The sequence below is a fragment of the Mugil cephalus genome, chromosome 1 (genome assembly GCF_022458985.1).
Source record: "Mugil cephalus isolate CIBA_MC_2020 chromosome 1, CIBA_Mcephalus_1.1, whole genome shotgun sequence".
In the NCBI taxonomy this organism is placed as follows: Eukaryota; Metazoa; Chordata; class Actinopteri; order Mugiliformes; family Mugilidae; genus Mugil; species Mugil cephalus.
In genome coordinates, this window is record NC_061770.1 from 37,545,394 (window position 1) to 37,558,558 (window position 13,165).

General features: G+C 38.7%; 1 protein-coding gene across 1 annotated transcript; it reads left to right on the plus strand.

Moving 5' to 3' along the window:
* Positions 1-318: 318 nt before the first annotated feature.
* Positions 319-3,075, plus strand: LOC125008452. The gene is made up of 6 exons (XM_047585754.1): positions 319-389; positions 546-887; positions 1,029-1,070; positions 1,162-1,287; positions 2,488-2,786; positions 2,986-3,075. The coding sequence occupies exons 1-6, from the start codon at positions 347-349 to the stop codon at positions 3,073-3,075; spliced, it is 942 nt and encodes a 313-aa protein (XP_047441710.1). The 5' UTR covers positions 319-346.
* The last annotated feature ends 10,090 nt before the right edge of the window (positions 3,076-13,165 follow it).

The window sequence follows — 13,165 nt, forward strand, 5'->3', positions numbered from 1 at the left end:
ACCTACAACAACACAAGAACTGTTTATGGAAAGTACAAGTACATAACATGACGATTACTGAAGTTATTTTTAAAGAGGATGCAATTCTTATACCATGGAAATTAAAAACACGTGATGCTTTCATTTAGTATGTGTTGACTGCGTTGTAAATACTATGGTTGGAATGTTACTTTTTCTGTAATGATACAGTCTGAATCAACACTCACTGCCCTGAAAGCAGTAAGATATCAAGCTACAAACAACAGGGTAAGCGACACAAACACCCCGCCTCTTTACTTTAAAAGCTCACCCTTCCTGGGTTCACTACATTTACGGACATTGCAGAGCTCCAGTCATACTCACAACCATGAACTTCACCCTGATAACAGCTTTTAGTCTCTGCAGCCTCTGTAAGTACGGACTTTAATTGTTCCTAACTTCACTCCTCAAAGTATTGTTGTATGGTTATACTGTCATCATTTAATACATTCACTTGCTACTTGAGTTTATTCATTTTATTTAATTCACGTCACTTTAAAACTCTGTTGTTTCTCTGTTGGTTTCAGGCTGGTTCTCTGTCTCAGGTTCTGAGTTTCAGAATATGACTGTCCAGTTGGGTCAAGACGTCACACTCACATGCTCTAATGTTGACCAGTATGATACTGTGATATACTGGTACAGGGTGGTTGACAGAACCTCAGTTGCTCTTATTGATTCCGTGTTTCCATCGACTAAAGTTGCCACAAAAAGTGATCGACTCCAAAATGGAAAATATGAAATAATCTCTGACAACTCCTCTGTCCTTCTCAAAATCAAGTCACTGGATTTATCAGACTCTGGGCTGTATGTGTGTGGAAAAATCAGAAAGCAGGATCTACTTTTAAGTGGGACATATTTAAAGATTGATGGTAAGTGGATTGTAAAGTCTTTACTTTTATTGATGCATTTTGTTTGTCAATTCGTTTTCTTCTTATAATACAAAGAGATGCTTTGATGTAAATCACCCAAAAGTAAAATCAAGGCTGAAATGATCTTTATTTATTTAAAAGGCACTGATGAGTCTGATGGTAACATGGACAACAAATGTAAACGTAAGAATTTCCTTTATATTTTTCTCCATTTCAATTTTAGTGTAATCTCAAATCTCTAAAGTAAAACAGAGACTAACTTTCTTTCTTGCAGCTTGTCTTTGTTCTAAAGAGTCTGATGAAATGGTAAAGCTGGTGAGTGTGGCCCTGGATGGACTGACTGTTGTCCTTGTTATGGTCATCATTGGTCTGGTTGTTCAAAACTTGAAGCTTAAAAAAGGTATCCAGTCTTTTCTTTAGTGCTATATTCTGAAAAATGATGATAATAATAATAATAAAAATACAATAAAAAATAGTTAATGATCAATAACCAGGTATTTTGTTTCTGTGACTCAGCCCAAGAAGAACAGAATCCAGGGCAAAGTCAGGTGAATTCAAGTTTAACATTTATTTATTGTTCAGTAAAGCTTAACCCAAATCAGACTCTATAGGTTTTTCTCATCTCCAATATATGGTGTGTACAATATGTACTGAATATTTTACAAATGTTCTGACATTGTGCTTATATGCCAAATATAAACGTCCATCAAAGAACACGAACATGTCTCTAACAACTGTAAAATGTCTTGCTCAACATTACCTGGGACTATACTTTCTCTTCACAGGAACGTAGCACTGACCTGAACTATGCTGCAGTGACTTTTCAAAAGAGAGCAAAAAGAAGACAGCCAGAGCCAAATGTTGTTTATGCTGCTACCAGATAGACTCAGAAGAAAATGGGAATGATGCTGTATCATGTTAATATGCTTTTAATGTGTTTTTGATGCGAGTGGAAAAAAATCTGTAATATAGATAATAAAGACCCAATATTCATTTATTGTCATGTTCTTTCTATGGACAACTTTTAGCGCTTTCTTTCTCTCTGTCTGTTTAGGCAAATAAAAATGATCCGTGTTTAATTGGGAGGGAGTTGGTAAAAACTCAGTCTAGACTTTTAACAGGAAGAGACAACATGTAATCTGAACTCAGACGAGGTAAAAAATGATGAGACAAGCAGAAGTCTTCACGACTGGAAATGAGCATTATAATTGTGTCACTACATTCCATACAAATCAAACACACTATTGCTGCACTCGATATAACTGGGAGAGAGTGTATGGATAATAATATGATCAGTCAATCAGCAACATAATAATAACAATAATAATACATTTTCTTTAGGACGCACCTTTCAAGTCACCCAAGGACACTTTACAGATAAGAAAAGGCAAGTAGTACAATGGATAAAAACATCAATGGACACATAATAAAACAGCATTCAAATATCTGAATACAAGAAACATACAATAAGCAACATGAGCCCACCCAATCAACCACATTATAAAATATGTGGATAACACAACAGTGGTTGGGCTCATCTGTAATGGCAATGAGACAGCGTACAGGGCTGAGATGCAGAAACTGTCATGCTGGTGCTCAGAAAATAACCTGACCCTGAATGTCCTTAAAACGAAAGAACTTATCATGGATTTCAGGAGGATCAGACAGGACCACACCCCCCTCCTCATCAACGGAGAGCAAGGGGAGACTGTCACCACCTTCAGGTTTCTTGGCACCCACATCTCCGCAGACCACTCCTGGACTCACATTGGGGTCCTGGTAAAGAAGGCTCAGCAGTGGCTACACTTCCTGCGTGTCCTCAGGGAGAAGAATCTGAACACGAAGCTGCTGCTGGCCTTCCTCAGTGGAGAGCGTACTGACGTACTGTCTGGGCGTCTGGTACGCAGACTCCACAGCCAAGGACAGGAAGGCAGTACACAGGGTCATAAACACTGCCCAAAAGATTATCGTTGTTTACAACCATTTTTTATTTTATATTGTAACTTATTTTATATTTATTCTGTTTATTGCACTACCTCCTTAGTTAAAACATTTATGTATTTTCCACATTTTAAATTTTTTCTTTTGTTGTGCACAGCAGCTCTCCTTCCATAAGAAGGGAGAAATGGTCAACTTTGGAAAGTGTGAATGGGGTTCCAAGAAGAGTTTCAGTTGTATCGCCGTTTAATTTCAGGAAACTGGAAATGAATCGTGAATTGGTTTGGTTTGTGGACGTGGATGACATTGTGGAATGTTGGGTTTACTACAGAGGTAAAGCATTGTGTCATCCACGTAGGGGTGGTCGTAAATGTTAAACTTACAAAAACTAGTGCCAAGGAGGAGGAGATAAATGATAAACAGAAGAGGCCCAAGGACATAGCCCTGGTCCACACCTGTACTGACTGGGGAAAGGTCAGATTTGAACTGGATGCAAGGCCAGTGTGAGTGGTGTCAATAGAGGTCAACTGAGGAGGATGGAGTGGGGAATGGTATCAAAGGCTGCACTATGGTCGAGGAGGATGAGGATTTTTAATCGGATAATGCATGTGCGCATGCTCCACGAACAAAAACGTTCAAGAAAGCCAGTCGCAGAAGAAGAAGAAGAAGAGAAACAGAGCTGTCTGAGGGATAGCGCGAATCTTACCTGCACCAGAAGTAGCGTGAACATTACGTACAAGATTAAAAAATGTACTATTATCCGTCTGGTTGTTGTTTGAAATGCCGTTCCGCCGCATTAACGACTCTAGTTTATTATGTCGCGTAATAGGTCAACCCGGAAATCCGGCCGTATTAACGTGGTATTAACCCACTGAAAAGACATGTATCGCTACCTAGTGTAGAGGAGAAGAACAGTTATTAGTTTTTTTTGCGCTGCATGTAAACTGGGACAAGGACTGCAGTGAGAAAGTCGAATTTTGAGCACAGCTCGAGCTCGAGCTCTGCATGTAAACGCAGTGTATGGGCAAGTGAAGTGTGTGTCGTTTATGAGCTAAACCTCATGCAGAATGGAGTAGTGAGTTGTGTAGTGATGTGCTCAGTTCGTGTCTTTCAGTTCCTGAGTATGGTCTTTTTGGCAGTGGTTAGGGCTATTAGTATTGGTCTGATATTATTGGATTGATTACTGTGAGGTTTCCAAGTAAACTGAGGGTGGGGGATAATGGAAGGCTGCATCCCAAGAGCATTATTAATCCATTTATAAATATATTGCAAGCGGTTGGTGAGAAACATCTGCTCTTGTACTTTTTTGTAATGTTGTTTTTCTATTTTTCCAATATAACTTGTTTGTTTTAATGTCCAGTGTTTGAAACTAGTTAGTACTAGGTTGGCTTGGGATCATTGTAAAAAGATAATTGATTTTGGGTAATACTGACATGTAGCAATTCTTCCAGTGAGAGGAAGTGGCAAGTTTATCCATTGATTGAGATCATCTTTAATGATTTGTGGACTCAAGGTACAACAAAATGTTATCTGCATATAAGCTGATCTTGTGATGGTAATTGGAAACACGAATGCCTTGGATACTGTGATTCTGACGTTGCAACTGCTAAAGGTTCAATGAATACGGCGAAGAGTGATGGAGAAAGTGGGCATCCCTGCTTTGTTCCTCTTCGTAAAGTAAATGCCTTTGATATTATTCTGTTGGTAATTACGATGGGCATGGGTGAAAACTATAGTGTTTTAATCGAGTGTATATAAATTCTCCAAAACCAAATTTTTGTAGTGTTGAAAAAAGAAACCTATGATTGACTCTACTGAAGGCTTTTTAAAACACCAAGGGAGGTGATAAGGGTTTTGAGGTTGTCTGATTCACAAATGTTTAGCAAGTTTAACAGTCTTCACATATTGTTATCTGAGGAAGGTTGACCTGTAATGAAACCGGTTTGATCAGGGTGTATAATAGACTTAGACTTAGATTTAGACAGACTTTAATGATCCACAAGGGAAATTAATTGATCATAGTAGCTTAATTGACACAAAAAGATGAGCTGTTATACAGCTGAATGGAATAAGGAATATTATTTTTTATATTTTTCCAAAGGTAGTGGTCAGGGCTTTACTTATTATTTTAATATCAGGGTTGATAAGTGATAGTGGCCGGTAAGTGGAGCGTTGAGTCATGTCTTTGTCCGGCTTCAGTTGTAATGAGAGGAGAGCAGTATTTGTTTTTTGAGGAATTTTGGAGGTACATTTTCATGAATAGTGGTGAGATGATGTTCCAGAAGTGTTTGAAGAATTGAGTGGCAAAACAACTTCAAGAAATTCAACAAGTCCAGTTGCCTTTATTCAATCGCCTTTGAGAACCTTCACAGACATTTTCTTGAATTCAGCAGGGAGGAGGTCCGGATGTGGTGCTTTATTGTTTGGCATTTAGATGCGTGCCTTTAAGTATTCATCTTGTGTTAATTGTTTGTCCAGAATATTTGCTTGGTTAGTTGTTATTTTTGGAAGGTTGATATTGTCTAAAACAGAATCAATTTCTGATACATTTGGCTCATGATCACAAGTGTATAGTTTACTGTAGAATGATTGAAAAGTGTTGTTGATGTCTTGTCCTGAGACCATCGGCCTCCCAGCTGAATCTGTCTATTATGAATTTTTCTTTGTTACATTTAAGTTGATTTGCTAGCTATTCCCCCTTTTTATTGTTATATTCATATTTGTAATAATCTTTCTATTACAAATATTTTTTTTTGTTTGTTTTGTTTTTGTTAAGTATTTTGTCTAATTGGAATTTAACCTGTCTTAGTTTACTGTGTTTAGCTTCTGATGGATTATTTGCAATAAAGTTGCTCAGCTGTTTTCTCTCTAGTTCATTTTCAGACTCCGTGTCTTTTTTAGAAAAACATAACAGCTGCAGTATTTTCTCGTTACATGCTAACATCTGTCATGTTTGTTATATATCCAAAAGGCATTTGAAAGAGGCAACTGGACTTGAAGAGTTTTTGAGAAGACGTTTTGCCGCTCATCTGAGTAGCTTCTTCAGTTCTAAGAGACTGATGGGTAGTTGAGGTTTATGTATTATACAATCACTGGCCATTTTATTATTTACAGCTGTTCAATTGCTTGTTGGAACAAATGGATGGCTCCAATTCAATGCATTTAGTCATGTAGAGGTGATCAAGACAACTTGCTGAAGTTCAAACCGAGCATCAGAATGAGGAAGAAAGGTGATTTAAGTGACTTTGAATGTGGTATTGTTGTTGGTGCCAGACAGACTGGTCTGAGTATTTCACAAACTGCTCATCTACTGGGATTTTCCCACACAACCATCTCTAGGGTTTACAGAGAAGGGTCTCAAAAACAGAAAATATCCAGTGAGCGGCAATTGTGTGGATGAAAATGTCTTGTTGATGTGAGAGGTCAGAGGAGAATGGCCACACTGGTTGGAGATGACAGAAAGGCAACAGTAACTCAAAGAACCACTGGTTACAACCAAGGAATGCAGAATACCATCTCTGAACGCACAACACGTCCAACCTTGAGGAAGCTACAGCAGAAGAAGACCACACCAGGTGCCACTTCTGTCAGCTAAGAACAGGAAACTGAAACTACAGTTCACACAGGCTCACTAAAACTGGACAATAGAAGACTGGAAAAACTTTGCTTGGTCTAACGAGTCTCGATTTCAGCTGTGACATTCGGATATCCGGGTCACAATTTGATGTAAACAACATGAAAGCATGGATCCATCCTGCCTTGTATCAGTGGTTCAGGCTGGTGGTGGTGTAATGGTGTGGGGGATATATTCTTGACACATTTTGGGCCCTTAGTATAAACTGAGCACGGTTTAAATGCCACAGTCTACCTGAGTATTATTGTTGACCATGTCCAGCCCTTTATGACCACAGTGTACCCATCTTCTAACTGCTACTTCCAGCAGGATAATGCACCATGTCACAAAGCTCATATCATGTCAAACTGGTTTCTGGAACATGACAATGAGTTCACTGTAGTCCAATGGCCTCCACAGTAACCAGATCTCAATCCAATAGATCAGGGGTCGGCAAGCTTCAACACTCAAAGAGCCATTTGGACCCGTTTCCCACAGAAAAGTAAACACTGGGAGCCACAAAACCCCTTTGACATCTAAAATAAAGATAACACTGCATATATCGTTTTTACCTCTATGCTAGACCTATGTATGATAAACTATAGTGTTTTGCATTCATGAAATGAAATAACTGCAACAGAGAAAACCAAATTTTGTTTATGCACATGAATAAAATGTGAGTTCTGAAAAAGAAAGCAGGTTGAACATAACACTGCATATGTTGTTTTTTTTTTATCTCTATGCTATGTATAAAAAATATATATAAAATGTGTTGCATTTATGAAATGAAAGAACTGCTACAGAGAAAACAAAATTGTATTTATGCATACATAACTGGGATTTATCCATGGTTGGCTTACCCGCAGTGGAAAAGTTCAATAAATAGCGGGTTGGACCTGCCAGCGGGAGTTGCACATTGGCAGTCGTGACGTATATTGTGAGCGACAAAAGTTACAAGATCACCATAAATTCAAATTTAGAATTATATATATTTTTTTAAATGAACTAAAGTAAAATACATTTGAATTAAATACTCGATAGCAAGGAGTATATGTTCTGCAATGCACTGTGCGAGTTAAGTGCTTCTTGATGTTAACAGTGGTGTGGCATTCAATGTCATTCAGTTGTTGCGTAGTTTCTTGCTTACTCAATACTGAGTGTACAGTTACTGCTTTTCTGAGACAGCGTGAAAAGGTGAATGACTTTGATCAGCATCCTTGCTCCACATTGCTCGGTACGGAGAGCCGCAGCAGAGGGTTGAAAGAGCCGCATGCGGCTCCAGAGCCGTGGGTTGCCTACTCGTGCAATAGACCATCACCTTTGGGATGTAGTGGAAGGGGAGATTTGTTTAAAAGATGTGCAGCCGACAAATCTACAGCAACTGCATGATACTATCATGTCATTAGGACCAAATCTCTGAGGAACGTTTCCAACATATTGTTGGAAGTATGCCACGAAGAATTAAGGCAGTTCTGAAGGCAAAAGGGGGTCCGACCTTTTACTAACGAGGTGTACCTAATAAAGTGGCCAGTGAGTGTATATCCGCTTATGATTTAATTTTGCTGCACTAATCTACAGCAATGGCTGGTTTGTCTCAGTCTTAATGTGTGGCACCTACAACAACACAATAACTATTATTGGAAACTACAAGTACACAACATGACGACTACTCAGGTTATTTTTAAAGAGGATGCGATTCTTAGACCATAGAAATTAAAAACACGTGATGCTTTCATTTAGTATGTGTTGATTGTGTTGTAAATACTATGGTTGGAATGTTACTTATTATGTGATGATACAGTCTGAAACAACACTCACTGCCCTGAAAGCGGTAAGATATCAAGCTACAAACAACAGGGTAAGTGACACAAAACACCCCGCCTCTTTCCTTTAAAAGCTCACCCTTCATGGGTTCATTGCATTTGCGGACATTGCAGAGCTCCAGTCATACTCACAACCATGAACTTCACCCTAATAACAGCTTTTAATCTCTGCAGCCTCTGTAAGTACTGACTTTAATTGTTCCTAACTTCACTCCTCAAAGTATTGTTGTATGGTTAGTCTGTCATCATTTAATACATTCACTTGCTACTTGACTTTCTTCATTTTATTTACCTCATGTCACTTTAAAACAAGTAACTCTGTTGTTTCTCTGTTGGTTTCAGGCTGGTTCTCTGTCTCAGGTTCTGGGGTTCAGACTCTGGACGTCCAGTCGGGTCAAGACGTCACACTTACATGCTCTAATGTTGACCAGTATGATACTGTGATAATGTGGTTCAGAGTGGTCGATCAAACATCAGATGGTTTTATTTGTTCTATGGACCCATCTGGCAAAGTTCAAACAACGAATGATCAATTCTCAAATGAAAAATATGAAACAAGTTCTAACAGCTCCTCTTTCTTTCTCAAAATCAAGTCTCTGGATTTATCAGACTCTGGGTTGTATGTCTATGGAATTATCAGACCTGGAAATCTACTTTTAAGTAGGACACATTTAAAGACTCATGGTAAGTGTCTTTACTTTTATTGGTACATTTTGTTTGGTCAAGTCATTTTCTAATTATGATACAAAGAGATGATTTGATATAAATCATCCAAAAATAAAATCAAGTATGAAATAATCTTTATTAATTTAAAAGTCACTAATGAACCTGATGGTAACATGGACAACGAATATAAACATAACAGTTTCCCTAATATTTTGTGTTGTAAAAACTGAGACTTACTTTCTTTCTTGTAACTTGTCTTTGTTCTAAAGAGTCTGATGAAATGGTAAAGCTGGTGAGTGTGGCCCTGGGTGGACTGACTGTTGTCCTTGTAATGGTCATCATTGGTCTGGTTGTTCAAATCATGAAGCTCAAAAAAGGTACCTAGGCTTTTATTTTATACTATATTCTCAAAAGTAGTTAATGATCATTAACCAAATGTTTTGTTTCTGTCACTCAGCTCAAGAAGAACAGAATCCAGAACGTCAGGTAAATCATTTTCTTGTTTCATAAACATTTCCTAAAGTTACCCTCCATATGATTTGCTAATGTAGTTTATGTCCAGGGGAGAACACAAACATGTGTCTATTACAACTGTAAAAAGTCTTGCTCCATTCTAACTTGGCCTTTAATAGACCTCTAAATGTTGTTTTCACAGAGTTGTGGTTTTGACGACCTGAACTACGTTGCAGCGTCAACTAGAAAGAGAGTTAAAAGAAGAGAGTTGGAGACAAATGTTGTTTATGCTGCAAAGAGATAGAATCAGGAGAAACTGGACATGATGTTGTGTTGTATTAATATGTTTTGTGGCTCTGGATGGTTTGTTGATGTGAGGAAGAAAAGTCTAATGCTGCAATAAAGATAAAATATTCATTCATCGTCATATTCTTTCTATAATTAACTTTAAAAAGAAAAAAACAAACATATGATCAGTGTTTAATAGAGAAGGAGCTGGTAAAATCACTGACATATGTCTGGATTGGCTCAATCTGACCTGTTAACAGGAAGAGACAACATGTGGTCTGAACCCAACTCTTATCTGTAACACATTTGTAAACAAGTTTGTGGAAGAACATTTAGGACAGTGTGGAAAATATAAAAGTAACAGATAATTTCTCTGCATCATTAGTCAGGTGCCAATCAAAGGAAGTCTTAACTTCAGCTCTAAACATCACAAAATCCCTCAGGGTGTGTTGCATAATTACATACAAAATCACATTCAGAGTCTAATAATGAAAAGTTTTAATAAGTATTAATTGTTGAAGTTTTTAACCACAGTAAAAGCAGGATGCGAGAGTGTGAGGTTTACATTCCCTGTTTGACAGGAAGAGACAACAGCGTGTGGTCTCAACAAAACCGAAGCAAAGACTGTGAGGCTTGTTAGATCAAAGGTTTCTATAACAGGCAACTGAAGCCATTTCATCCAGAAAACAAGAGAATAACTCCCCATTGTTCATCTCAAAGACGCTCAATATCATTCATCAGTTTAATGTTCTTAAGATGTAGGATGAGAATATATGAAATACTGTCATGGCCCAGACCTAGGGGCACCTGGGTCACACACGATAAAGTGCCCCCACTCTTCCCACTCCCAAAGAGGACAGCTAAACATACAATCTGATGGTTATTAAGTAGCAGTTTATCATTTTACTTAATATTCAGAGCAGATGGAGGAGTCTCCAGGGTCTGCTGCCAGCTCCTTAGTGGTAATGGCTGGCACCTGGCTGGGTGTGGCCACCAGGTCAGAGCCGAAAGGTTCAGCTGTTGGAAGCGACTCGCTCTCTGCACTCTGGCCGGGTTGGACCTCCAGCACAACCTGTACAGGTTTTGGGGCCTTTGTTTCTTTGTTTAGTTGTTTGGGTTGGTTTGGGTTTGGGTTTAGGTTTTTGTACACACACTCATACACACACAAACACACTGTCACTTATAACACACACCCGCATCCATGCCGCGTTCCATCCTGACTACTGATGATACCTGAGTTTTTGTTAACTTTAATGCTATGCGTGGTCTCCACGGTTTGTTGAGGTTCCTGGAACACAGAAATGAGGATATACCTTATGGTGTAGGGCTGCTTTTCAGGGGCTGGACTTGACCCCATAGTTCCAGTGACAGGAACTCTGAATGCTTCAGCATACGAAAAGATTTTAGACAATTCCATGCTCTCATCATTGTAGGAACAGTGTGGGTATGGCCCCTTTCTCCTTCAACATAACTTAGTACCACTTGGCTTGAGCGGTATGGTGAAAATACCATGTACCGCGAGATGACAAAATACCGGCGATACACTTTTAACACCATTAAAAATAGATATACTTCTATTTTTATCCAACCTGCTATACAGAAACAATTGCGATGTCATTTTATCATAGTACAGCACGCACACGCTACTAAATGGCAGTATGCGGGTCAACAGGCTGCTGCGACAATTGAACCAGTCATAAGGCCCAGTGCGTGAGGATGGGGGCTGCAAGTGATGGCGGTGCAGAATTAGTCAAAAAGGTCCATGCCTCAGCCGCTGTCTGGGAGTGTTTTGATTTCCTACTGAATGATAAAGGTGAGCACGCAACAAAGTCTGTAGCAGGAGCAGCAGCTGGCAAACAAGAAGCCAACTTTGGCCAGTCTCATTGCAAGAACATCTGCAAGAAAAGTGTAGGGTATTTGCCTGTTTGGGTGAAAAAAAGTTACCTGTTATTGCTTGAATTAGGCAATTCATTTTCTTTTGATTTACCAAAGATGTGATATGAACTCGCATGCAGTGTTAACCGTTTTCTGCTGGCTTTGTTGGTGTTTGTACTTTTCTCATTTTTGTTAATGTGTGTTTTATTTCTAACATTAACATACGTGATTGCTTGGCACTGAGTGCAAAAACATGTCATTCTGGCAGTTTAAATACATTTCTTAAACATTTCAACTGTTTGTTTCATAATGTCAAATACAGAATATCTAAAACATAGAATAACAAAGAAACATAAATTACGATGGAATGAGAAGATGATATGTCATATAGCCTACTATAGAATATATAACTTTATCTCTAAGGTTTTAGAAAGGGTTGTTGCCAATCAGTTGGTTGATCATTTAAACAGGAATGGTTTGTTTAAAGAGTATCAGTCAAGTTTAGAGCTCATCATAGTACAGAAACAGCTCTGGTTAAAGCTACCAACGATCTCCTCAGGGCTTCAGATGATGGACTTGTCTCTTGCACTGCTAGACCTCAATGCTGCATTTGACACTACTGATCACAGTATTCTACTACAGAGACTTGAAAGTGTGATCAAGATTACAGGAACTGCACTAGAAGGGTTTGAATCATATCTGTCAGACAGATTCCAGTTTGTCCATGTAAACAACAGTTCTTCTATATATACAAAAGTAAGCTATGGATTTCCTCAGGGTTCTGTGCTAGGCCAATATTATTCACATTATACATGCTTACCTTAGGTGATATCATTAGAAAGCATGGCATAAACTTCCGTTGCTACACAGATGATACCCAGCTATATTTTTCCATGAAACCAGATGAATCTAATCAGCTGGTTAAACTCCAATCATGCCTTAAAGACATAAAGGCTTGGATGATCTGTAATTTTCTACTTTTAAACTCAGCCAAAACAGAAGTCATTGTATTTGGCTCTAAACATGTCAGAGGTTCATTATCTAATCACCTGGTTTCGTTGGATGATATTACCTTGGCCTCCAGTGCTACTGTGAAAAACCTTGGTGTTATATATCCTTTAATTCTCACATAAAGCAGGTGACCAGGACTGCTTTCTTTCACCTTCGTGATATCATCAAAATTAAGAAAATCCTTTCTCAGAGTGATATGGAAAAAAATAGTTTATGCATTTGTGTCTTCCAGGCTGGATTATTGTAACTGAGTACTGTCTGGGTGTCTTTAAAAAGCCTCCAATTGATTCAAAATGCTGCAGCAAGAGCACTGACAGAAATTAGCAAGAGAGGTCATATTACTCCAGTATTAGCTTCTCTTCATTGTCCCATTGGCTCATTGGCCTTTTCAGGCCAAGCTCCATCATATCTGAAAGATTTCGTAGAACCATACGGTCCCAACAGATCACTATGATCTCAAAGTGCAGATCTGCTTGTGGTTCCTAGAGTTTCTAAAAGTAGAATGGGAGGTAGAGCCTTCAGCTATCAGGCTCCTCTCCTATGGAACCAGCTCCCAGTTTGGGTTCGGGAGGGAGACACCGTCTCGACTGTTAAGGTCAGGCTTAAGACTT

Coding starts and splice junctions, on each gene's coding strand:
- LOC125008452 (XM_047585754.1), top strand. CDS start 347: ATGAACTTCACCCTGATAACAGCTTTTAGTCTCTGCAGCCTCT. Junction 888..1,028: donor GACATATTTAAAGATTGATG/GTAAGTGGATTG, acceptor TTTATTTAAAAG/GCACTGATGAGTCTGATGGT. Junction 1,288..2,487: donor AAACTTGAAGCTTAAAAAAG/GTATCCAGTCTT, acceptor GCTGGTGCTCAG/AAAATAACCTGACCCTGAAT.